General features: G+C 31.4%; 2 protein-coding genes across 3 annotated transcripts in view; one reads left to right on the forward strand and one right to left on the reverse strand.

Moving 5' to 3' along the window:
• Positions 1-633: 633 nt before the first annotated feature.
• Positions 634-13,844, forward strand: LOC143068204 (uncharacterized). The gene is made up of 3 exons (XM_076242072.1): positions 634-1,580; positions 7,948-8,017; positions 10,134-13,844. Exons 1-3 carry the CDS (start codon positions 1,081-1,083, stop codon positions 10,140-10,142), a joined length of 579 nt encoding a protein of 192 aa, XP_076098187.1. The 5' UTR covers positions 634-1,080; the 3' UTR covers positions 10,143-13,844.
• Positions 13,845-25,495: 11,651 nt separating this feature from the next.
• Positions 25,496-27,146, reverse strand: part of LOC143068205 (gephyrin-like) — a 115,946-nt gene continuing 114,295 nt past the window's right edge. For both annotated transcript variants that reach the window (XM_076242078.1, XM_076242077.1), the window contains one exon: positions 25,496-25,901. In XM_076242078.1, coding sequence (XP_076098193.1) covers positions 25,671-25,901 — 231 coding nt within the window. In that variant the 3' untranslated portion in view covers positions 25,496-25,670. The remainder of the gene's footprint in view (positions 25,902-27,146) is intronic.

Consider the following 27,146-nt stretch of genomic DNA (forward strand, 5'->3'; position numbering starts at 1 on the left):
CCAGGGATTACAATATCTGCATTATACGCAAGTTAGCTATTTGGGTTCGACACGGAAGAAACATAACTGTTTGATATTAATCCAATAACAAATGTGTGCTCAAAGTTTAATTGTTTTAAGTATTCTTACTAGTGTTGAATTTACTTCTACGTGTAAGTTGGATATATCTTAAGTAGCATTATATACTTAAATGATTTCTTCGATTATTGTATTTTAGAAGTATATTTTCAGTGATTTCTAGGTAAAGCGATGTATCAAATTAAGCATTTGCTGTATTTTAGAATTAAGACTGAAGCTATAGCATTCGATATCTTTGTGTGTGTTTTATGAACAGAAAGTAAATAAATGAATTCATCACGAAAAGTTTATTTCTAACATTAGCAGATTATGGATGATTTGATTGTGAATGCAGACAATAAAATAACAATTGTTATTTAAATAACCTTTTATAAACACGTCGACAAATGTCTTATTACATTGTAAAACCAGAGGAAAACAACTTATTAAAAAATGAAATCACTTATAAAGATTTTGTAAGGGAGTATGTTAACATCTGTATATGCCATTATTAAGTACACCACACATATGATATACGTCTGCTTCATTAACAGATAAAATATAACTTATTAATGAAGCAGCCGATAGTAACCAATCGTTTAAAGTTAATTGTGAAAGAAAATACCAATAAAATGACGTAGCAATGTTACAGGAAATATTAAACATAAGATCTGTTGCTCTGTAGGGGAGGTGATCCTTTAAACTCTCATCGAATCACAAATAGGATCGAGGCGTCTATCTGGCGAATGAACGAGCGGATATAGGAACAGTTCATTCAGTTATTATTTGTAATAAACTGCATAATTTCGTAAAATATATATATTTAAAATATATCTAATAATACATATTTATTATATATGATTGTTAGTTATTACATATAAGCATAGTATTTAATAAATATTGGAATATGTTTCACGTATTACAATTTACCAACATTGTTTCTTGTATGTGGGATTTACAAAGTTCGAATTTTCTCTACAAGTGACAAAAAAGCTTCGAAGACAAAATGTTCGTTTCTTTACGATGGGATGCCGATCCATTTCAATGCTATTTCTAATTATAGTGCTGTGTTTATCATTTGTTGCGTGTTTCCCTTTATCTGAAAAAGACCGAAACTGGCAAAATCCACTCAGTGGGAATACACAAGACATTATGGATATAAAGAACTTTGGACGGCAAATTTTGGATGGTAATTACGTTTTGCAACAAAGCAAAAATATGGGTAATACTGATATAAAAAGAGAACAAACTGCAGAAATAAAACAGAAAAATATTGAGAATTTGACAGAAAATATTCAGGATTCTTATAAAGAAGAATCTAATAGTTCGCATCCTTTAACACGACATAAACGTTATTCTATGAGTTTTCAATCAGTGCATAGCAAATTGACGCCTTATTTAGATCCGAGTTTTGATCCATTTTACAATGCTCATGTAATGCCATGTAGTTACCAGCTTCGACACTATTGTCTCAATAACGGAGTCTGTGCCGTGGTTCGGGCTCTAGATATAATAACATGCAGGTATGTACAGTAATTTTTCTTTTTTTCACCTTTTTTTCTATTTTATTGCGTAATCATCACGGAAAGCTGGTTCTGGAACAATAGTATGTTTTTAAACCTACATGTTTCAAACGTAATTTCTTTGAACACGACATGTGTTTTAGAATAATAAGACATCTACTGCGGAATGAACTTGTAAAAACAATGCTTTGTTTGAAAATTGCAGTATACAGACAAATTCTGTGCTGCATATCTTCTTGTACGAAAGGTATAACCATCGCGTAATAATATTGAATTTAGAGTAATTTACAGATAATTATAAAAAATGTTTCTATAAGAGTAAATTTTTAAATGAAAATCACTCTGTCAAACAATGCAAATGTTGCACATAGTTTTCAACATAAGACATAATGAAGAAAACGAGAAACAATGTTAACATCAATGAAACAGCAACAAACAAACTTAGGTAATCAAACAAGTCATCTTATATTAAAAAAAAAAAGAAGGATGTGGTGTGAATTCAAATGAAACATCTCTTCACAAGAGACCAAATGACACAGAAATTAACAGCTATTGGTCACTGTACGGCCTTTAACAACGAACAAAGCCCATTCTGCATAGTTATCTATCTGTATTTTTTTATTTGTACGATGATTTTGCAAAAACAAACAGTGATTGCAAGAACAGCATTCGTGTTGTAAATGCCTGGAAAAAAATCATGATATGTCAAAATAAAGGTATTGAAAATATTGTATGCAAAGGTTAGTAATAACTACAGTTGAAATGGCTATCAGTTCAGCTTGCAAATGATGGCTGTTATATATAATTGCGAGGTTTAAAAATTTGATTTTAAAAATATCTTTTTCTTCTTATCTCTATGCATTGTTTGGTATGCGGTATAAAACACCCAGTATACTAAATTAATACCTTTTTAATCTATTCTCACATTGTTAACTGCATATAGTTTATCAAGTAGCCAATTATGTAATATTTTATAGAGATTTAAGTGTGTGGTATTTTTTTACATCCTCACGACAATGTTACCAATTATCGAGTCCAGTTAACCTTTATTTTAAGACTATACAGTTATAGGACAAACGCCAGATTTTGAGTTTCTTCAGCAAAATAGCCAGAACATTATCCAATTAACAGATTATTGATAAATCATTTATTCAAACACTTGTTTATTTGTCGTCACAGCAGGAAAGCTTCTGATTACCACAATATTTTAGATGACTGACCAGAAATGACCACATGTGTACTATGTACTGTCAAAGTACTGTTCCACATAAATAGACTGTTATCAGAATCAGCTAGTGGCAAATATTATGACTTTTGAATTTTATCTATAAAAGACCCCCCTTTTTATGATACAAATTTTGGCAATGCAAACATTTGAAAACAGAGTATTTGTATTCAGTATTTTATTTTTTATATTTAAGCGTATAACTAAATCTACAATATAAATAAGAATAAGAAATTACTGATTTTGCAAAATATTTTTTTGTAAACTGGAATGAAACTTGAGAAGTTATCGAATTAAATGTTCTTGTACCACATGCATACTTTGAAAATGTTTTCTCTTTTAAGCTTAGTAACGGTGTCAAAAATCCAACACAAGTTTTGACATTTTTAATAGTTCCAGTTTTAAAATTTGCTATTTGTCAAGCCTGCAAGTAAAGTGGCCAAATCTATGGGGAACGAATTTATATACGTTTTTCTTGGTTCTTGGTTCATTGGTTAAGTTTTCATGGTTAAGTTTTTTTTCTTAGATAGGGGGGGGGGGGGCATAATTTGTGTTTTCCAGACACAATAGTATCTTTTAAAAAAATCCAACATTGACTTTGTTATAATACAGTTACTTCACAGTAAAGTGCGGTGATATCATTTTGTCTAGTTTTTATTTGAACTGTTCGGGCCTCACCGTCATAAAACTTTCAAGCATGATTTCTGTACTAAGACTCGAAAATCAACCAATCAAATTGCTGGATTTCATTTTTTCGAGCATAATTTTTGTGCTCCGAGCACGGAGCAAAGTTTTATGCCTTCAAGGCCCGTAATTTGCTAATGATTAGAACTATTTTTATTAATAAATATTAAGATAGATCATACAGTCTAGGGTTTAAGTTAACAAATATCAATAACCTTTCTCAAACCTTAACTTAGAATTATTTTCTAAATACGGTAATGATATTTATAAAAAAATGTTTTCCAATAATTTCAATTCAAGACTTTATTAGGGTCATATTCAAATGTAGGTACTCCTAACGGTGCCTTGTTGCATCCCCTTTTCAAAATCCTTTATTAATTTAGTAATTAATTCCTGTAAAAATCCTTTCAAATATATTTATACAAAGAACTCTTTTAAAAATATTTATACTAAATACACATATGTTGTATTCCTGGAACAGATTTCACGCTATAAGTTTCTATACAATAGTGTTCTATAAATTCTGAAATATACTAATATATGGTCAGTGGTCTGGTAGTGGTCTCAGATTCTAATCTCTACCAGCAGGGAGTCTGATAAGAGGTTGTAATATGTTGAATGGGTTAATTAACATCAATAAATTGTGCAATTTGATATCTCCTAAATTTTAGGATGAAATTTGGCGTTTGTCCTATAACTGTATAACATAAATCTGTAAAATCTTTTAAACTTTAAACTTTCAGTTTTCTATTTAATTATTAAATATTTTATTCAATACTTGATAAACACCTATGCACTAATGCGCTGAAATATATGTCAGGTACGATAGGTGTTTGAAGAGTACCAAGTAACCAGTCTTTATTATGGGGAATTTGTGTTAAAGAAGCTGAAATAACATTGATAAAACGTTTGGTATACAAATTACACCTTATGACACGTGGATCGCAGGAAATCAGAAAGATTGTATTTTTACTGACAACAATTTGAAGTAGAAAAACGTGCAGCATAGTGTTATTTGTCAACAGGTTTTGGACAATTATGTTGATATTATACATGGATAAACTACTTCATCAAAGTGTTAACAAAGATTGCTGACCTTATCTGCCGGAACATACGAGTATAACGTCTTATGATTTTACGATGTTTGTTTATGCTCTCTTAACAGCCGTACATATGTTTTGTAGTATTAAACATCAAACGACTGCTTGCAGTACGATGCACATCTATCAACGTGAGGTTAACATAAGATGTACGACGTTTTACTTTCCTTTATATATTATGACAGAAAGAAGGATATTACCCTACAAAATACTCGAGAAGCCTTCAATCAAACACACTTCCTCTTTGTAGTCATGATAGGTACTCGAGAACTATAAAACACCAATAGCCTTTTTTTATTTTGTGGTAATTCAACGCCACTTTTTATTTTCAATCCGTCATGTGCTGTATCTGGCAAACATTTTAATCTGTTTGCAACTGTTTGCTTGTTTATTGTACTCTTCCGTCTATTGAAGTAAGACTGATTCAATCTTTATTTAAGTGATCGAATCTGGGTTTTGTACTAGCAAGACACGCAGAGTGCATATATTGACATGAACTGTTTTGAAAGGTTCTGTGAATAAGTTTAATAATAAAAATCAAATATATAAGAAACGTTTTTGGAATCAAAAAGATAATTTCCGGTATACCTACATATTTTTCATGGTCAACTATTAATAGGTACTATTTACTAACAAAAATGTATATGAAATATATGAAATATATGACATGATGCCAGAATGTGTTTTATGTGAGATAATAGTGTCAACAATACACTGATGAAGTGATGATAGAAATTATTAAGAAAGTCATTGACCGATCCTAATGAATTAAAGGCTCAAGAAAAGTTTCAGCCGCACAAGATTTGTGTGTTTGTTTGTTTATCTTTTAATTAATCAATTTGTTTCAAATTAGTTAACAAAGAAAACTGTGTTCATAACCATACCGACCGCAGAATATAAGTGCACTCTTATAGCACATTATTTGGCAAGGCTAATAAAACATAACCTAAGCTGTCATAACATAACCCAGGTTGCCATAAATTGAAATAAGATAGACATGAGAATGATTGACAGCTGAAATACTGCTACTAAAAGGATATTTTCATAAATCACAAATGCAGGCGAATAAGAAAGATAGGGGTAAAGATTTCAGTGCGCTAAGAAATTATACTACCCCTCCACGATAGAAATTGAAAGATGACCTCATACAAATCTTAATTTTACAGCCTGCAAGAAACATGAATAACTGTCAAATCAATATTTTCCCGGTTGAGTTCGGTGTGAATCTTTGCAATGGCCAATATCTTTGATTATAGATACTGCAATCACGAATTTATCAAATATTATACTCACTATGCTTCATGCAAAAAACTACATTTAATTGTTTAAGATGATCGGTATAGTACAAGATTCTTTGTTTGAATTGTATTTTTGCATTTGTAATAACATTAACGGTACCAATGTTTCTGCACCAGATGTGCATTTCGACAAATAATGTCTCTTCAGTGATGCTCGTGGCCAAAATATGTAAAATCCAAAGCTTATATAACCGATGTAGAGCTATATATATAATCCAAAAGTTCAAAAAAGTATAGCCAAATCCGTGAAACCTTTTTTACAACGTAGGCCATGCACGATATGAATTAAACCTGTGAACAAAAAATAGTGGTCCATCTTGTACAATTCTTTGTTAAATTGTTTTGTAAATTTTTGAAATCAATAAGATATTAAACAAGTTAAACGAACTCAAATTCACTTGATAAATGACAACACTTTGCATAGCCTCTGTTCAACATTTGCTTAAAATATAGTCATTTCGTTTTACATCCTAGTTTGTAGATTAGAACTGATTAACTCTATTTTCATTGATTGATTGTTGGCGTTTAATACCACTTTCAGTTGTTTTGGCTGTAGCCGCCAGCTATAATTGATGGAGGGAGTCGAAGTGCTTGGAGAGAAACAACCGAACGTCACAGTAAACCGCAACTTCATAGAGCGGGTTCGAACACAAAACCGCTGTGTCGATATAGACAAACTCGGCATTTGGACCACACGGCCATTGAGGTCTTCAACTTTATTTTGACGCAACTTATCTAGCTTTAGTTAATTTTAGCACACTCTCCATGCCACGGATATCGATTTTATTCATTTATGTACATTTCATTTATTCAGATACAATAATGAATAGTAGTGATTGCTATTTAACGATGTTTAAGTTAAAAGAGTAATCTGTATACCAAACATGAGTTGCGTAGGATTCTTAATGCAAATCTAGTACCTTTGTGTTTTTCTTCTTGCACTCGTTCTTTGATTTAATACCAAGACGCCTTTTACAAATGAAATCACAAATAACCAATTTCTATAATATCAATAGAGCTAAAATTTGTCAAAACACGTACTGCTACTAAATAATCATTTAACGTTTATGAAATAAAAAATGGTATGAAACATCACACCATGGAAAGTAAAAAACGTTAACATCTTTATTTGTTTGTGTACTACTGTTTCGGAAACAATTTTGTCTTACATAAAACTCATGTTAACGGATTTTCAAAATGAAATGTATGCTCTTCCATAATTTTAGGTGTTTTATAATAGAATGAAATTCAAAACTGTGTGGCTGTGGCCATTGATTGACACATTAAATTCATCCATTGACTGGGACAATTTAGGTGAACGTTTGTATGTAACGACCACTGCTCACTATTTACTTTTTAAAGACACTTAAACTATGGGGTCACCTAAGGTTCTCAACACCTTAATAAAGTAATTCGAAAAATTAATCGGAAATAACACGATGTTTTGATTTATATCAATTATATAAATCAAAACATAAAGGTTATTCCTGATTAATTTTTCGAATTATTTTATAATTAAAGGCGTTAAGAAACCTTTGGTGACCCCACAGTTTAAATGTCTATCGTAGGTACGTCGTGAACAGTGGTCGTTACAGACAAACGTTCACCTAAATTGTCCCAGTCAATGGATGAATTTAATGTGTCAATCAATCGCCACAGCCACACTGTTTTGAATTTCATTCTATGTGAATAATCAATCTGATATTGCTACTAGTTTTGTCAAGTAATGGCTTTGCCACTATGATTGGCTATATAATGACGTGACGGGTGATAGCAGGGAATGTTTCCTCTGTCTACGCACCTAGTATCATCCCATGGAGTATGCAATTTCATTTATTTCCACTTCCATTTTTGTATGTTATAAACATCGGTATATTTCTTTTATATTATTAATGAATGGCATATAAAAGTTGAAGGGAAATCTCTAGTTGTGTATTGAATGCTTAAATATAGTTACGTTTGTCGTGGAAAAAGATTATGTTGTTTCGATTTTAAGCTATGACTTTGGTACAATACATAATGATTGATCTTTACATTTGTTTTTGTCTTTTTTTCAATAGATGTCCAGTTCAGTACACGGGTAAAAGATGTGAAATGATAGATACTGATTATCTATTAGCCCTGTTTGGGGTAAGTACTTATACATGCCGACACAGCTTCAAAATGAAATATACATTAAACAGATTTCCGTTTGAAGATAATCTAGATATTTTGACAACTAGATCTCATTGAAAGCGAGTCCTGCAGTTTTTATATGAAATAGCCTATCTGTTAAAATGTTCTACATGTCAAAGACATGCGATAATATTAAGTTATTTTTTAAACAAAAGTCAAGACATAAAATTAAAGAAGATTCCGAATAATTTAAACACCAACTTTACAGGACTTTACAACATGATATTTGTTATTCTTCCTTTCGATGATACCATTTTGCTTTCCCAAACTTAAACAATAATTATCAATTTTAAAAGGCACACATTCGGGAGCATTTATAACTAGTTTGTCTCTTAACGTGCCTTTCTTAATTCCGGGATAAATACAGCCATGAGCTGATTGGTAAGAATGTAATGATGCGGAAGTATAGATTGTGTGTCTTTTCAGAATTTTTTTTTTGTTTACTGGAAGAGGTGCTTTTACTTGTAAGAACATTGAAGTGTTTATCAATTACTAATGGTTTACATAAACAATAAATTTGTTACGTAAAACATCTGTTCATTAAAGTGTTGTTCAAAACAAAATTTATAGTACATTTTCGAGGTCTCTTGAAAATTATAAGAGATTACTTCAGAAAAGATCTTCAGTACAGTTAGGTTAAACATCATATACGTATATAATCAAGGACATTTGATCATAAAAATAATTGAACAATTTTTCATATATGAATAATTATTATATTGATATAACATTGTTTTTTTTTTCCTTAATATTTAGAACGTGGGTTTTAATTAAGATGTGGGATAATCAAAGAGGATAAAAAACATTGACACAACCACATATTCATTATATTAAATGCAATTGCAACACTGACAAAACTGGTGGGTTGATTTTTTTCTATGGTGTGGACTTAAAGTCTATACTGATGGAACAAAGATACAAAATAAAATATAACTCTATAGAAATGAGAAGATGAGATATTATTACCATTGATACAACGATCCACCGGCGTTTAAATGACAAAGATATACGCAATTTAGGACAACGAACGACCCTCAGCAATTAGAAAAACACATATACCATATTAAACACCTGAAATAAAAAATAAAAACAAAAAGAGAAAGAAAAAAATCAAACGAGAACAGTCAACATCGACCTGATTTATAAATACACGAAACATGATAGATGGGCTATGCTAATTTTTTTATATCATCTTTGGTCATAAAGGACATTTCACAACGTCACGTACATTTCGAATTATCCACATATAGACGTATAAGTAATTGTATTTATATATACAGCATCTTGTAGACGTATATGTAATTGTATATATATACAGTATCTTGCAAGAAATACCATAAACCTTCTTCTTTTTAACTTTTAAGGTTGATATTGATGCATACGATTGAGCTTCTTTTTCTAAAAATAGCTACATTTTCAGAGTTTTAAGAAACAATCACCACTTTGAGAAGATTGCATTCTAAGCCATTGAAGATATTGATAACTGTTAAAATAACATCAATACTAACAATTTCAATAGACACAATCTTCAAGTTACATAAACGTTACACATTCTATATGCGACCAGAATAGCACTTCACATATATAGTGACAGTTAATCGGCAAATACAATTTGAGTATAATACTTTCCCTTAAAGTTGGGGTTTCTTTCAACTTCTAAAACAGCTTTTAACGTTTAAAAATATACTTCTGGAATAGACGATGCTTATTTTCTGTGAACATTAGGAACAATGGTAAATAATATTTCACCCAAACAGTTTGATCCGTGGTATACACCCGCTCCTACTTTTCTTTCTTTAAGTTCATATATTAGCGTCAAAATTACCAAATTTACCACAACATAGCATAAAAAGTTAGTTGTGTATGTAATTGTAGGAAAGAACTAATCGTACTGATTACTTCCTTATGTAACAGGTTGATATAAACGTTTAATAAGCAGTTTTGGCAAGTATTTTCTAGATGATCTTCATGACAATTATAGTGATGGATTGCCTTCTTATCTCCTATCATCAGTTGCACTCAATTCCTTCACATCAACGTGCTTTAATTATAATCAAATAATTTCTTGTAGATTCAGTAATAAGCAGATGAAGACAAAGAACCACGTAACATGATTCATACATCATCTCCAGGAGTACGTCGACATTTTAGCTTGAAAAACATCATACCAAAACGACCAAGGCATAGAACACAGTCTGCGAACGTGTCACCTCTGTTGACAGACATGGATGACTAGTCCGTCCTCTTACATATATGAACTTCAAGCTGGTTTTTCATAAAACTTGAGAATATTCATGCTTTTAAAATGATTGAATATCTCTTCTAATATATAGGCACGCGCGTTACACGTGGACCAATTTAGGTAACATGATTGAAAGCATTAATTAACACCAGTGCCATCATCACTTAGGGGTGGTAAATTTCCTTCCTCTATAGAAAAAAAAAAACATATCATAAAATCATGTGTATCATGTGGGTCTCATTTTATGAATGGCAATATTTTTTTTAAATCATTTTAGGTCATCTGGCCAAAGATCATTTCAGCCATTGCCATCTGTTGGTATCCGTCTTCCTCTTGTCAACATTTCTATTTCAAATTGTGTACTCCTTTTTTATAACCACCTGACACAATAAAACACAACTTTTCTGTAACGTTGGAACCAAATTCAAAATGGCACCTTTTGGTGTTATTTTCAAGAACAAAAGAAGTGAAATAAAAAGTAACCACACCATTTAAAGGTAGTTTATAAATGTTGATATTTTGGTCCTGGTCAATTTTCCCGAGAAAACAATTTGGTAAGAATGTAATAATGTTACTTCTGAAACTAGTTGACTGAGTTGAAACCAAACTTCCAAAACATCTCCCCATAAAAGACATTATAATTAATTGTGTATATGCCGATCTGAAATTCAAAATGACCAGCAGAGTTCAAAGTTTACATTGAAATCTTATGGAAAATAACAGTGAGTTTTCATTAGTTGGCACCCCAAATAGAGGTAAACGAAAATAAACTACTTGGAAATATAACTTAGTCACTTTGATATAGACCAGGGCCCTCTTAGTGCCAAGGGCCAACATAGGAAAGTTGCAGCGCAGACATTGTATGATAAGATTTCGAAAGTCCTCTGGTCATGTGTTAAGCAATTTAGGCTCATAGGAGCCTCTAATTTAATAAAAACATATTTAAGAGGCAATTATTATCCGTTATTTGATTAAATTAAAAGCTTTTTAGACGTACCTGCAAAACGTTTTAATATTCTGTAGTTAGAGTGTCAGTCAGCAGGCGTTTTGGCTTTGTGAATAATGTAACGTTTTGCACCTTTTGACTGGAAGGCAATATTTACAACTTCCTGTTTATTTTGTCGCAGTAAGACTAAGTTCATGTTGTCTTTAAACGAGATTGTACCTGTATCAATCTTAAAATAATTATGTTATATTTTTGTTCAGTGGATATTTTACATATGAATACAACTAATTGGTGTTAAGATTGTAAAAGCTGTTGGGGACGATTGTTGTTTTTATGGAGATACATTTCTTCTAGAGAACTGCCTCTCTATCAAGAGGAACGCTGTGATATATTATGTTGTTGCAATGTTGTATTTTTGTTCATAACAAATGCAAATCAAACCTGTTGTATTTTTATTTTTTATCTTTTGCAAAATATCATAGTGTTAATTGTGATGTGATTTTTTACATTCAAAGAAAAACTTTTTTTTTAATTTCGTTTTTGTTTATAAATGGCTAAATTGTTGAAAACTTAACGATAAAAAAAAAGCTGGTGAGATTATCAGACTTACATTTATATAAATATTGTTATTTACTGTTACTGTATAGACTATAGATGTGTTAGCTAATGTTGGTGCAAATGATTGATTTTATGTAGATTGTTCAAAAATATAGGTGATGGTAGCGAAAGTGCTCAAGTGAAACTCATTTTAATCTGAAGTTACATACATGTATATCAAACTATCATTTCACTTAGGATTTGTTGATTTTAATAGACCTTGTAACACTTTAGAAAAAAATGACCCACCGAAAGATAAATTATAATTGACCCACCGTAAGATAAATTGTTCACGAAAAGTATATTCTGTCAGTGCTGAAACCATTATTAGTATGTAGTTTCATGGTGAAGTTAGTACAAATAATGTTTAATACAATACTACTTCTATTATGAAGTTAAGAGAAGAAATCATTGATCTAAATTTCCTCTTCCATTAATAGTTTACGGAAAGCAAAACATGAAAATATTACTTAAGACGACTAGACCCTGCTGTGGTGAACTTTGCGACAGGAGTTGATGGACACTACTAAGCTTTTTTGTTGTTCTTTTGTTTATGCAAAGACGTTTTAAAAATTAGCAGGGTTTAAATCTATGTCCTTGACCCCTGAATGATGTGTAATATTTTCATTTGAAAATTGGAATCATCATTCACTAGGAACGATATAGAAGCATGCCGGACGGCAATGATTATTGGCGTAGGCTTGGAAAATTCAACAGATAAAAAAAGTTAAAAACTATTTTCATTCCAATTTGATTTCTGTATAAAGGTAGCTTCATAATATCAAACTCTAGAAGAAAAAAATCTCTAAACTCAAGTGTAAATCAATTGGACCTTGGAGTAGACTTTTTATTAACGGTTGGGCTACTGTTGATGCTTCAATGATTATTTTTATATACAGTTATGTTTAATTCAATTTTACATGGTCATATGCCATAGCATTAAGATGCTTAAAGAGGCATTTACAGCTGTAAGACTGGTTTTAATATTTTTATTATTAAATCAGAAGACAGACAAGGTGGTCTTCGTAATTGAAAATTACCACTATACCATAATATAAAACATAATAGTTTGTACTGAGTGCTTGTCTTCATGGAAAGCAATTTTCAAACTTTAGTTACATTTGTTTATTAAAATGTGTATATATGTCAACTGGTTTATAAATGAAATATTATTTGTGATTTTATATTAAGAAATTAATTTTAAAATGATGATAAAAAAGCAAAGATCATATATATGTTAATCATCTGATAATCAAATTAATTTATTGTACACTAATGGCAATCAAAAAGATTAATTGCACACCGGATTATTTTGTTAAAACGAATATTCTGCGCCCACTTGCATCCAATTATTGTAAATGAAGAGATCGTTAGCGGAAGGAACAGGATTACTTAGCTTAGATTAACTGGTTACTGTACACTGGATTAACTCGTTGCCTAATTACTTTACAGTACATAAGCTGTTTATCTCTTTAAATAATTAATTTATTTTTCACATGTTTTTTGACGATTCTGTTTTAATTCGACTTGGTATCATGTTAGTTATTTATTTGTTTAAATTCAGAAATTCTACATAATAAAGAAACAAAATTTATGTTTTACATTAAATCTTTTTTTTTTACTTCATCACTCAAACTTTCTATCATTAGACTTTTTCTTGAAAGGCATGGAATATTTTCCACTGGACGTTAAACAACTAATAGTTAAGAACTATCACCAGCCTAAAAGAATTCAAAAAGCGTTATCATCATACCAAATATATAATTTTTTAGCCCATACTAAAATAATTATCAATCAACTTTATTCATTTTCATATCTTCATTGTAGTAGGACATTATTCCCTTTCCTGTCATCTCTCAGGGTATTTATTTTGGGTTTATAAGAGACACAAACTGTCTGAGGAATATAAGATGTAAATACTTATATCATTTAAGGTATATATATGGAAAACTATGTTATAAAAGATTAAATAATGTAATAAAGAAATGGAAAGTTTAGTTGTACTTTTTCTGTGGCTTTGATATACGTATATTTAGAAAACGCAGTTATTTCACAAGCTTCTTTTCTAAATATCCGGCTCTAAAGAATCTGGGTATGTGTTAAAACAAACATAACAGAACTTTAAACTATTACTTGGAACTAACCAACTCAGTTTTAACGTGGTAAATGCACAAGATTATGAGTATATATAAGGCAACAGTAGTATATCGGTGTTCAAAAGTCATAAATCGATTGAGAAAAAAACAAATCCGGGTTAAAAACCAAAACCGAAGGAAACACATCAACTATAAAAGGAAAACAAAGGAACAACAGTACCACTAACGTGCAACAAAAACAAACGTAAACATACATAGAAATGAACTATTTGATAACAACTAGCATCTTTTCGACATGGTAAAAGACATTTTAACAAAACAAATGGTGGGTATATAAAAGAAATTTGAGGATGCGTTAATAAATTAAGGCAACAGTAGTATACCGCTGTTCGAAATTCATAAATCGATAGAGAGAAAAAAATCCAGGTTACAAACTAAAACTGAGGGAAACGTATCAAATACAAGAGAACTACGACTAACGACGTAAAAATATCAAAAGGCATATTGAGGTAAAAATACGGTCTATACACTAGGACAAGCTCTAAACAAGGAAGGACCGAGAAATAATAACATGGTATTCAATTATTTAAATCATTCAGTGTTAATTTTGTACCACAGTTTACTGTCTAAGTGTAAAAAAGAAAATGTTTGGGGCAACATATACGTATGACCAAACATCATGTCAAACCGTATATTGTAGTATGTTGTTTAGTCTGTATAAACACTTAATGTCGATATGTTCGACTGTTACTTTATAGCAGATTTATCTCAGTACATGCTTAACAAAGAGTTTTCGTCAAAACATAACTGAACTAAATATAACGAATATACTGCAAATCAACATCTTGATATTAATTATTCTCAGAGAACTATTTGTTGGAGTAATTTCAAAAGTATGGTTTGTCCCTTTTTATGAACAAAGCTGAACCATTCCTTTCGGTCTTTCTTTAAGTTTAAAAAGAGGCTCACTGGTTTAAAAGATAAAAAAAAGTCGAAAGTTCTTTTTTACACTGAACGATAATTTGATTGTATGTAGTCTAAAAATTCTTGGGAATTTTCATTACACACCCTTAAAGCATTATAGGTAGTTTCACTGTACTTATGTAGTCAAAAGAATTAATGGGCAATATAAACAAAAGGTTTCAAGACTTATATTTTGTCTTTTACAAATATCCTATAATGTTCACTTATGAAATAATTTGAATTAGAAAAAAGGCAACATTAATATGCGTCTATACAACAAAAAAGGCTCTGTGCCTGTAGGATATTGGTTAAAAATACAAATGTACAACAATTCACTTACCTTGGAAGTATTGCTAGTACATCAGGAGGCACAGACGAAGACATCGGCGAGAAAAACGAAAGCACAGCAGGTTTTTTCCATGCTGAAACCTGTTTGGAGGGGTAATGCTGTAAAAAATAGCACAAAGTTAATGATATTTACCACCAATGTCAAATCTGTACTTCTGTACTGATCAGAAACCTGAAGAGAAACAGCTGCATTTGTCAAATCAGTCAAAACATTTGTCAAAAATGTCTGAAAAACATCCTCAACATCAGATGACCAAACAAAATATCCAACCATGAGAAGAACAAGCAAGTGGACGTGGATCGGACAAAAAAGGCAAAAAGGACACAACATTACCAAGCAATCCCTAGAATAAAAACCCCAAGGACATTGAAAAAGAGTGAGTCCAAAACCAACCTGGCGCAGGGGACTAAAAACTGAGCTGAACAAAATTGGGAAGACCTGGAAAGAAACAAAATGAACAGCCATGATCAGGAAGAAATGGAGATAACCTATGCCCCCCTTGGGACGAAGTGGATTTAGTCAAGTAAGTCAGGTGAACAAGGAACATGCTTTCTTCATTGGCAAAAGTCATTAGTTTACACTTATGCACAAATACTCAGCTCAAGATCTGCAGACACTGTAAAAACATCCATACAAGTATTTTAAGCCTAATGGTCGTAATTCTGCGAAAAAGTTGGTAAACCGAAACGAAACACAACAAAAATTTTCAAAATAGAAACTTAGAATTTAAAAAAGTGACAACAACCTTACAAAAGTGCAGAAAATACTACAAGGCCATCAATGGACTTCCAAAGCAGTGCGAAAATTCCGCAACCGGAGGCTTCATGATTAGCTTGCCCTAAACAATTATGTTTACTAGTTCTGTGAAATGGATGCCACAAAAAACTCCGAAACATATTAATGAAACAAATTAAAAAAAAACAAACACACAAGACGAACAAAGGCTACCGTTTTCTTAATTAATTATATTTAAACACGAATAAATCAATATTGAAACACAAAACTGCAAGCATAATATAATATATCCCGATATAGCAATTGTCAAGTCAAAGTGCTGTAATTTAGCAAAAAGTCGAACATCAGATGCAACGAAAGGCCAACTGGATGTGTGTAATTATTTGTTTACACGTATAGTATTATGTTCAGATTAAATCTGGAGGCATAACTTAAAAAAACCAGACAACTGTAGACATTCCTGGATCATTCTATGACACTTAGTGAATGCAATATCAAATACATGTATTTGACAGTTTATCTTATTCAAAAAGAAGTATATGTATATGTTAATTTTCAATTCAGTTTGCATGTGCATTCTAGCTTCACTCTCACCCCATATTGAATTTACTGACCCCATATATACTGTATTAGGTCACTAGCACACTATGTTGCTAACAATACTTGGAAGTTTTCATATGTCTATATATGGATGTATAATGAAATGGTATTTCTTAACGTGAATTCAAGTAGCTTACAATAAATTTTATAGTAAAAGTAAGCACTTCAGAAACCGTTTTTAACAAGTGTTCAATCTTTACGGAAGTGTAAAGTGTCCTATGTAATTTAAAAATAATCAAATTTCATTCATAGTTGTGGTTTTGTTACATGTTGAATGAACCACCATCCCAAGTGTGGTATAACGTTTGAAATTTCTTCCTTGTATCACTTTATTATATCAACTGATATTCAAATTAGAAAACTCTGAATTGACAGAAACTGTACTCTTGTAAAACACATTAAAATACTTGTGGTGACATCAAAAGAAATTACATTAAACAAAACCATTAAATGATAAGTGCTGTACTGAAAACGTGAAAAGAAAATGTGTCAAAACAGATATATTGACTCCTGTTTGTTGGTGTTATAATAATGCGAAATCCTGTAAATTATACTTGATTGATTGATTGATTGGCTGGAGTTGGACACCATTTTCAGCACTTTCGTGGAAGTCGGTTTTTATTGGTGGAAAAAGAAGGAGTGCCAATAGAGAACTACTGACCTTAGGTAGGAAAACTTGCAATCAAATGAATTAAGATTAGAGTCGACTGCTCATGCAACGCGCGGAATTCCATCTCATAACCTTAATGTTCACAGGCTAGTGATACAATATTTCGACTACTTTATATCTGACTTGATATTTATCCAATCAGATACGTTTTACAACAAATTTTCACATATGATCTTGAACTTCTATCCCTCGGCTTCCGAAGACCCCCGTTAATACTTTGAAACAACTTATGTATATATATATTATATAGCCATTTTATAAAATTTAGTGTTAATTTTTAATAATAATGATGTTCTTACCCCAGACAGAAAACCCTAGCCGTATTGGTCACTACTTTTTGGAACTTCTGGTCCTCAGTGCTCTTCTACTTTGTACTTGTTTTGGCTTTCGAACTTTTTCATCTGAGCGTCACTGGTTAGTCTTTTGTGGAAGAAACGCACGTCTGGCGTATTAAATTTTAAACCTGGTACATTTTGTTAGCTATTATTCGTGTTTCTCTGTCCTATATGTTCTCCAAATTATTTGCATTGTAGTTCTGTCATGTAATGTTATCATTTAAATGTTATATTTAACATTGCTATAAAAGCGGAAGGATTTGCATGCCACAAAACCAGGTTCTTTTCTTTTTTCTTAAAATGTCCTGAACCAAGCCAGGCAAATGGCCATTGTTATATCATAGTTCGTTTCTGTTTGTGTTACATTTTAATGTTGTGTTTCAGTTGTGTCGTAGTTTACCTCCTATATATGATGCGTTTCTCTCAGTTTTAGTTTGTAACCCGGATTTGTTTTTTTCTCAATCGATTTATTAATTTCGAACAGCGGTATACTCTTATATCAAATATAAAGGTTCTGTGTCACTTATGCAATATTTTACTTCGAACTCTAGCCAATTTTATACGTGTATATCTGTGAGCCTAGATGAATAATATAATAATGAATTATATTATAATAAAGAGGACAAAAATAAGAAAATATGTAAGCAGATCTCGTTTGTCCCTATACCGTAGATACAACATCTATATAGACGAAACGCGCGTCTGGTGTATTAAATTATAATCCTGATACCTTTGATAACTATATATAAGTATGTTTCATACTATTTTAAACAAAGACAATCATTATTTGGATATCAAAATAAAATACGGTGTGTATGATTTCATTACGCAAGAAAGAATTCCAGGTAATGTCATTGGAAGCGTCAGTGGTTTTGCAGACACATGCTTATTGTCTTGTATAGATGAGGCAATTCAAATCTGTCAGAAAATCTAATTAAAAAAGAGGTGCGAGATTGCATTACGTAAGAAATATGATGTGCAACTGGCATTGAAATTTAGTCATTTGTTCAGACCAAGTTGCGTTTACAAGATAAGTGTTCACTCGCAAGGATCGAAATTTGAAAAATGAAGAAACTTGGTAGACGATTTGATACACAATTGTAAAGCTTTTTACTAGAACAGAGAACACCCAGCAAACAAATAGCTTGATAATCTCCGACATATTTTTTTTTTATTTAAGATTTATTCAACAATTGCCCTGATCTTTGAAAATGTCGTATTAAGTCATGTTAAAGCATCTATATTTTTTTCCCATGTTTGGCATACATATACGACATAGTGATGCAACAACCCCAAAATACTAATATGATGCGCTATGATTTTTAAGTTTTGGTTAAAATTTGAAGAACTTTGAAAACGGCCTTAGTAGTAAATAAATTTAGGGAACTGACCCTTTCCTACCATTTTCATTTGAAATTGATCAATAAATAAGATGGGATATCAATAAGAAATGTGGATAGACCAATATTTTTTTTAGAAGGGTTCCGCGGAACCCCGGTGTCTCGCCTACTTTATGAATCTAATAAATGTTTTAAGAACTTTAATTGCAGCCTTAGCTTTTGATCATAAACAAGCTTCTGTCGAAGTTTAGTAGAAATCCAGGGTAGTTTAAGAAAGTTATTAAGATTTAAAAAAAAAAACGTTAAGTACCGAGTAAATGTAATGTTTCCTGGCAGAAAAACTAAGTCCATTTAAAAGGAAAATACGAAAAAAACAGGATTTTATATTTACAAAATTCACTACTGGATACTATCTTATGATCATTCACAAGCTTCAGTCGAAGTTGAGTAGTAATCCAGGATAGTTTTAGAAAGTTATTTAAATATTAAAAACGTTAACCACCGGTAGAATGTAATGTTAACTGGCAGAAAAGTTATGCTCATTTATAAGAAAAATACGAAAAAAACAGGATTTGTTTTTTTTTTACAAAATTTACTTCTCGCTACTATATTTTGGGCTAAAGCAAGCTTAATTGCTAGTAGTCTGTTGTTATTTTTGTATTATTGTCATTTTGTTTATTTTCTTTGGTTACACCTTCTGACATCAGACTCGGACTTCTCTTGAACTGAATTTTAATGTGCCTATTGTTATGCGTTTACTTTTCTACATTGGCTAGAGGTATAGGGGTAGGGCTGAGATCTCATAAACATGTTTAACCCCGCCGCATTTTGCGCCCATTATGGCGTTCATTATCACTGAGCTGGTATATACTGAAGCTGAAGGATGCCTTCGGGGTGCGGGATTTTTTTTTGCTGCACTGAAGACCTGTTGGTGACCTTTTGCTGTTGTCTGTTCTTCTATGGTCGGGTTGTTGTCTCTTTGACACATTCCCCATTTCCATTCTCAATTTTTTTCTGTCCAAGTTTAGTAGAAATCCAAGAAAATTTAAGACAATTATTAAAATTTCAAAAACTTTAATCACAGAGTAAATATTTGTGGACGCCACCGACAACGACAACGACAACGACGACGACGACGACGACGACGGAATGGAGGATCGCTATGTCTCGCTTTTTCAACAAAAGTCGAAGGCTCGACAAAAAACGGACAGGCGGACGCAAAAAGACATTGTACTCTTTCTATTCACTAAGCTAGATATTCTACAGTTGATTTAATTTGAACATTTCAAGGATTAATTTTCAAGATGTACCTTCAGTAGAAGCAACGACCCGGTATCTGCAAAATGTTTAGCTCGTTCAAACAGTCCTACAAAAACATGGACAAACCCCAAAGAAAAGTACTTTGTGTGTTGGAACAGCTAATTTTCCAATGAGGAAATACAAATAGATAAAAACAAATACGTTTGTTTCCTTATTTACAATGCAGTTAATTGTACATTAAACACAAACAGCTAAGATTTTTTTTAGATATATTAACAAATGAAAAACATTTTAGTATCATCCCTACAATGAGTATAAATAGATACAGGATGTTAATAGAACTGTACTCAGCTCAACTTCTAAAAGGAAGTCTATAGCTCGAAAAAGGGGGATATAGGGTATACATCAGTAAAAATCTTTGCTAGCCAAGGGTTACTATCCAGACCCCTCCGATCCCCGCTAGAGGGGAATGGATCGTAACCATTAGATAACGAAGATGGCCAGTGAGATGAAGCCTCGAAAAGGGGGACTCACTATATGTAATTAGTGGTAAGGGAAGATCCGCTGGAATAGGTTACCTTTTCTATCTTCAATATGATCATGTCGACTTGGAAATTAAGATGAAATATATAACACGGTTACTGATTGAATCATAAGTACCTGAAACTAATCACATGTCGATTTTGTTAGTCGTAAATGTGTCAGAATTTTGGCAGGTTAATTTATGAAATAGCGAATAAGAATGATAACTTTAGGTATTTTACTGTCAAAAGATACATTACAGAGTATGATTTTTTTGTTATTCAATATGCATTATATATATCCAAAAGGAAGGGTACAAAATGTCCAATCCAACCATCCAAATGTTGAACTGCCCCCATCCGAGGATGTAGCGACCAAACGCATTTTTAAAAATAGACAATCAACATATGTAATCTTCAACATTACACTCAGTCCTTCTATGCCATGCCCATATACTGTACTAATATCACATAAGAAAGGCATGCATACGCCAATAAATTCAAATGAAACTAAAATATAAATGGTTTGAACTTTTATTGTATTTAAAATTGTTGATTTCAAGACCCTTTCAAAGATCACGAGTTAAGCTTTTGTTATCCATTAACAAAATTATAAAACCTGTGCTATTTTTGTAATTCATGATATTGAAATATAAATTATATATGACTTTTATTGCTTCTAAACATTTATTCGAAATTATTTTTATAAAATCTATAATAATACATTATTTGCTAAATGTAAGTTTCCTTAATTCCACGACTTGGGACTAATAAAGCAGTACATGGGCCACAGTGCACAATGAAATATATTAAAATATAAATTGCACTACATGAAAACTACATCAATAAATGATATTTACTTTTAGGTATTATGATTGAGTGAAGAATTCCGATCCTGGAATTGTTACATAACATTAAAAAAAATGAAATGACTAGCAAGAATGCTAAGCGCATAAAAAATTGTTTCATAACATAACAATCTTTATTATATAATTATAATCATATCGTTCATAGACCAAATTGTATGGATACTGCTACTTTTATATCGGCGTTAAAAGTATTTTGAAAATAAATAAACAATACTTCCTTTACTGTGAACGAAAATGTCAAATATACAACTTGAAAAATATATCGCAACACCCTGTTTTTCTTCTCACAAACCAATACATCTTATCATAAAATATAATTTATGGCTCCAAAATAAATATATACAATGTACATTTTGCATCATGCAATTCTGTTATTGGCAAGATCGCAGTCATGCACGAGATAAATAGATAGAAGAAAATTATCGAATTTTAATAAGTATTTTTTTTATCGAGCAAGATGATGTCGTAGGTATTTATTATTATCAACGTCCTACTTTGCGTGCTTATAAGTGAAACAGTTCAATAGCGCAATTTCAGTGTGTCAGTGATGAAAGAAATATAAAATATTAGGTCAATGTCAGAAAAATATCAACTTTTTTGTATGAGGATGAGAAACTGGGGAAGAGCAAAGTTCTACCTAGCCCTTCCCAGTTTACATCGACTACAAAAAAGTTGATTTTTTTCTGACATTGACCTAATATTGTTTTTATACTGCACTTAAATAAATAAATTCATAGCTTTTTAAATTGTAACACAAATGTCAAACTTTTTTCGTCCCTTAATGAACCCCTGACTGTGGAAAAATTGTTCCATGATGAAATAGACCTTGCACAAAATATAGCTGTGTTACTATATTAGGAATTAAACACAACTAGTTGCAGTATAAAACACATGAAACAATGTACAAAACCAAGTGAAACTAGTGTTGGCGTAAATGAACGACGATAATCGTCTCCTCATACAATTTTTGAATTTGAATTTGTTGATTCATTTGTCTGAGCTATTCATAGCGCAAAGTTTAATATATATCGAGTAAGTAACTTGATTGACATTTAATTATAACTAGTCGTCCTGAGTGAGTAACGCTAGTTTATAATTAGCTCAAGCTTTGTAGCAGAAATTGTAAAGACTATACAAGAACATAAAGGCAAAGTTTGGTCCATAGAATGAGGAGACGGTTATCATCTTTGATAGATCATATGTGTACTGGACATATACTTATTGAACATATTGTCACGTTTATTGTTATCAACGACTCATATTTTAGTTTTCCAAACAACAAAATGTGCTATAGAACTTTTCTACTCGGAATCGCACAAAGCTATAAATTTGTGTTCCCAAGACATCGTCTTGTTTACCGAAATAAAGTTACTTACATTCGTTGGGTTTATTAACCTTTTCAATCATTTATGCCATTTGATATATATACTTTCAGGGCAATAAATAATATTGCATGTGAATATATTTTGGTTTGAGGAAAAACTACTTCTAAGAGCATATGGTTAAATTTATAATTTGAGGAGGGAAATCTGAACAAATATAATGAGATGGCTAACGTACCATTTGGGGACTGTAACATAAGTGGGAGGCCTGGTGCTACTTAAAGAATTTAACTTTCAATTTCTCTTTAAAAAAAAAACTTAACTTCAATGAATGTAGAATAGAAAATAAAAAATCGAACGGAAAACACGATATAAACCGAAAAAATTATGTCCATAAACATATCATAGGAACCTTAATGACAATACATTGTTTGAATTGGACTATTCGATAATACCTAAGCATTTTAGAAAAAAACATCCATAAACTGTCAATTCTTTCTAGTGTATAGAATACTTGTGACAACTTCGATCCTGTTTCTCAAACTCAATTTCGTATACTTTAAATCTCTGACCAGTAAAAATTCTTCCTAAACAGTTTGCGGAAGTCATTACACTTGGTATATTCTTTATGCGATTTGAATATACTCTTATTAAAGTTTTCAAAATGATAATTCATCAAATATCTAATACTGCAGTAAATATAAAAAGAAATCGGAAAATACAGTTACATACGTTTTAGATGTATCATTTAAGAGAAAATGCTAGATTATCTATGATTACTTAGTTCAATAACCTCTACAAACTTAAAAAAAGCCAAACAAAACAAATGGTTCAAGAAGTGAAATTTAACTTGATATCAAGATGACAAGAAATGAAGACCATAATGACTACATTTCCTGTGATTTAAGCTGACATTTATCAGAAGATGCGTTGAATTACATAGATGATGGAATGTCGAAGATAGAAGTCAAACTTTCGTTAAAACATATAAAAAAGAGGTCATGGTGTCCTTAATTCAGTTCTTAAAACAAATAGACACAGATATGACACCCGACGAAAAAATGTGATAGAGAATACTACGGAAACAATCAAAAAGCATAAGTCTAAGAAAACTGAAGAGTTTAGAGGTCAGCTGGAAGCGGGATTATCGCGCTGCATTAAAGACCCATTGGTGGCATTGGGCTCCTTTCTGCTATTTAATCGGAATATTGTATGTGCTTTTAATAAGAATTGGGATACACTGTTCTTTTCAAATAAAAAATTTGTTTGATTTATAAATATTTGTGTGAACAAAAAGCAAAAGATGCACCTAAGGGTATATTGTTTCGAATTTTGCAATTGTGCATACTTATTGAAGATAATAACAGAAGCATATGTCGTCCTCACCTGTAAATATCTATCTGTTAAATTCGTTTATTTCAAGTATGGAAGATAGATTTATACTTTTTGGTGTGTCTGTGTGTGATCTTAATGCCATTGTTTCTTTTTCACTGAAGTAAGTGAAAACAAATTGTACTTTTAAATTTTGCATGTTTAAGAGACTGTGGATGTATATAAAAGATTTATCGAACGATGTATTGCTTGTGTGTTATTCATGAAACTCTTACATAGTGTCTGAGAAGCAATGATACATTTCAAGACATTATTAGAAATAGTATGATTAAAAGTTTCTTTCTTTCTCTCTACATTTCTATATAATTTGGGTTAACATAAAGTTATGTTATCCGCTTTATTCCATTGCTTTTATGTTTACATTTGGCTTTATACTTTGTTCCTATATATGGTAGCCAATGTATATTTCAGCATACTAATAGCTAATGTAATATGCATTGTTATCCAGTTATTTTTACACTACGGTCCTACATCCTGTCATTACGTATACTATGGAATTGCAAATTGTCATGCATTACTCAGACCGCTTTGACGTCTTTAAAGTTAAACTGTTGGATGTGTACTGATTGATAAACATGTGGCCCCTTTATTGGTTGAAATTTGACTTCTAAGTAGTTTTTAATAACTGTGAGTGGTCTCAAAATCGAAATTTGGTTTTTTCATTCGTGTATTTAGTACTCATCTGTAAAGTTTAGCCCTTTTTTAACTGATCTATTTCAGTCTGTTCTGATACTATGTTGATTCACCACTATCATAGGTTAGGGAAGTGTTGACTGCTTGCAAATATGTTTAACCCCACCACATTCGTTTTGTGTATGTCCAAATATCCTAAAGACTATTGGTTGTCATTGGTTTCTGTCTGGTGAATTTGATAAAAGGTTACTAGCTTAAGTCGTGCCATTCATTTTCTTTGTTGTATTGTTTTCACATTTCATCACCCAGGAACCTTTATAAACTGTTATGCAGTATGGATTTGTTTATTGTTTTGGTGCATACGGCGAACTGCAGTTGTTTACGTTTTTGTCCTTTGGTCTTCTTGTGGACAGTTGCTTTATTGGTAATAATACATCATCTCCTTTTTATGCTCATTTATCATCAACATACGTTTTATAATTTTCAATGTTAATGTTTTCAGTACAGTAACCAACTAAAATTATCTGCAAAAATTGTTTTAAATAAATGAAACAATACCAAGGTATATATACTTATTTTATTTAATTTTTAAAAACATCGTGTATATATTAAAGCACTCATCCTAATAAACCAAAAAACCCGTAAAAACTCCTTACAAGGTAGCTTGAACTTTGAATTCGTACAACGGTATTAAACAACGGTGCGTTCAACATGAAAGTTACACCTTCGTCTGATAAACTACAACCGACCAATCACCATAGCTTTTACAACTTCACCTTTAGTAACCATATGCTTTTGTGCAGATTTAGGCGGTAGCATTAGTAAAACATTAGAAGACGACATTGAAAGCAGCCGACTACTGATCTGGTTTCCTGTACTTAAAGCTGTTGGTAAGTGGTCATCATCTGTCCACTGCAAAACTGCTCTATGATACTCTGGTCTAGGGTCAAGTTGTATGTCCTTTTCTACCTAAATTTAAGTAAACAAATAAAATGCTTTAAAATTTCTGAAAAATATCAATACAATTCCTTGAGCTGTTAATTTGATATAACACAATTCATATTTGAAAAAAAAACAATCTTGATTATTAGACTTGACTATAACCTCACAACGGTATTATTCCTACATTGCTAAGAATTTTATTATTTTTTTTGGGCCGTCGGACGTCAGAGCTTTGTCAATACAGAAAACTTTGAAATCGCCTATTAACAAACTAGAATAAATAACTAAAAATAGGAAAACTGGAGCCATGATTTCATAGTGTGCCCCGTTCTCATACAAATTGACCCACTTAAAATATTAGAATTTATATGATGCGGCTTTAATTTAATTTGCCGAACACTGTTTAATTGTCCATTTCTGGTCAAATATGTCATTTCCGACATCTTCATGGCATAATAGTGATATGCTTACTGATATATTTACACTCAAACGTACTATACTCAAATGGTTATATTACGGTTAACATGTTATAATAAATAACTTGTCCCTGTTTATTATAAAATAAGAGGATATATGGGGTATGCGTCAACCGACGACACAAATAACCAAAAGACAACTTGAGTTTAAAATACTGCCTTCAACAAAAACAAATGTCGAAACAGTCTGCCACTCTCCTGTAGAATTATAATATTTGACAATTTGTCGTTCTAGTTGTTTTGACGCAGACAATTTGGTGCTCGTTCACTTAATCTCTACTTGATCATAAAAAATGATAGCAGAGTGTCAATTTGATGTATATAAGATGTCAGCTGTTCATACTAACCTTGTGAAGATGCAGTAGTTATGAGTTATGATTCAAATACAAAGAAAAACATGTCCCGTTTTTAAGCATGCAGTATATGAGTGTGTATGTGTTTTAATAAATAAAAATTTGTAAGGGTTCCGCGGAACCCAGTGTCTCGCCTATTTTTGCTGTAAATTGCAGACTCAACAACAATGAGGGAAAAAATCAATAAAAATATTCCTCTTGTTACATGTACTATTTTATGATTGCAAGAAAATCTAAGTCCATTTAAAAGTAAATTACAGAAAAAACTGAGTAATCTTTTTACAAACTTTACTTCTGGATACAATATTATGATCATAAATAAGCTTCTGTCCAAGTTTGGTACAAACCCAGGATAGTTTAAGAAAGTTATTAAAATTTTTAAAACTTTAACCACAGAGTGAATGTAATGGTTCCCTGGAGAAAAACTAAGTCCATTTAAAAGT

The sequence above is a fragment of the Mytilus galloprovincialis genome, chromosome 3 (genome assembly GCF_965363235.1).
Source record: "Mytilus galloprovincialis chromosome 3, xbMytGall1.hap1.1, whole genome shotgun sequence".
NCBI classification, from domain to species: domain Eukaryota; kingdom Metazoa; phylum Mollusca; class Bivalvia; order Mytilida; family Mytilidae; genus Mytilus; species Mytilus galloprovincialis.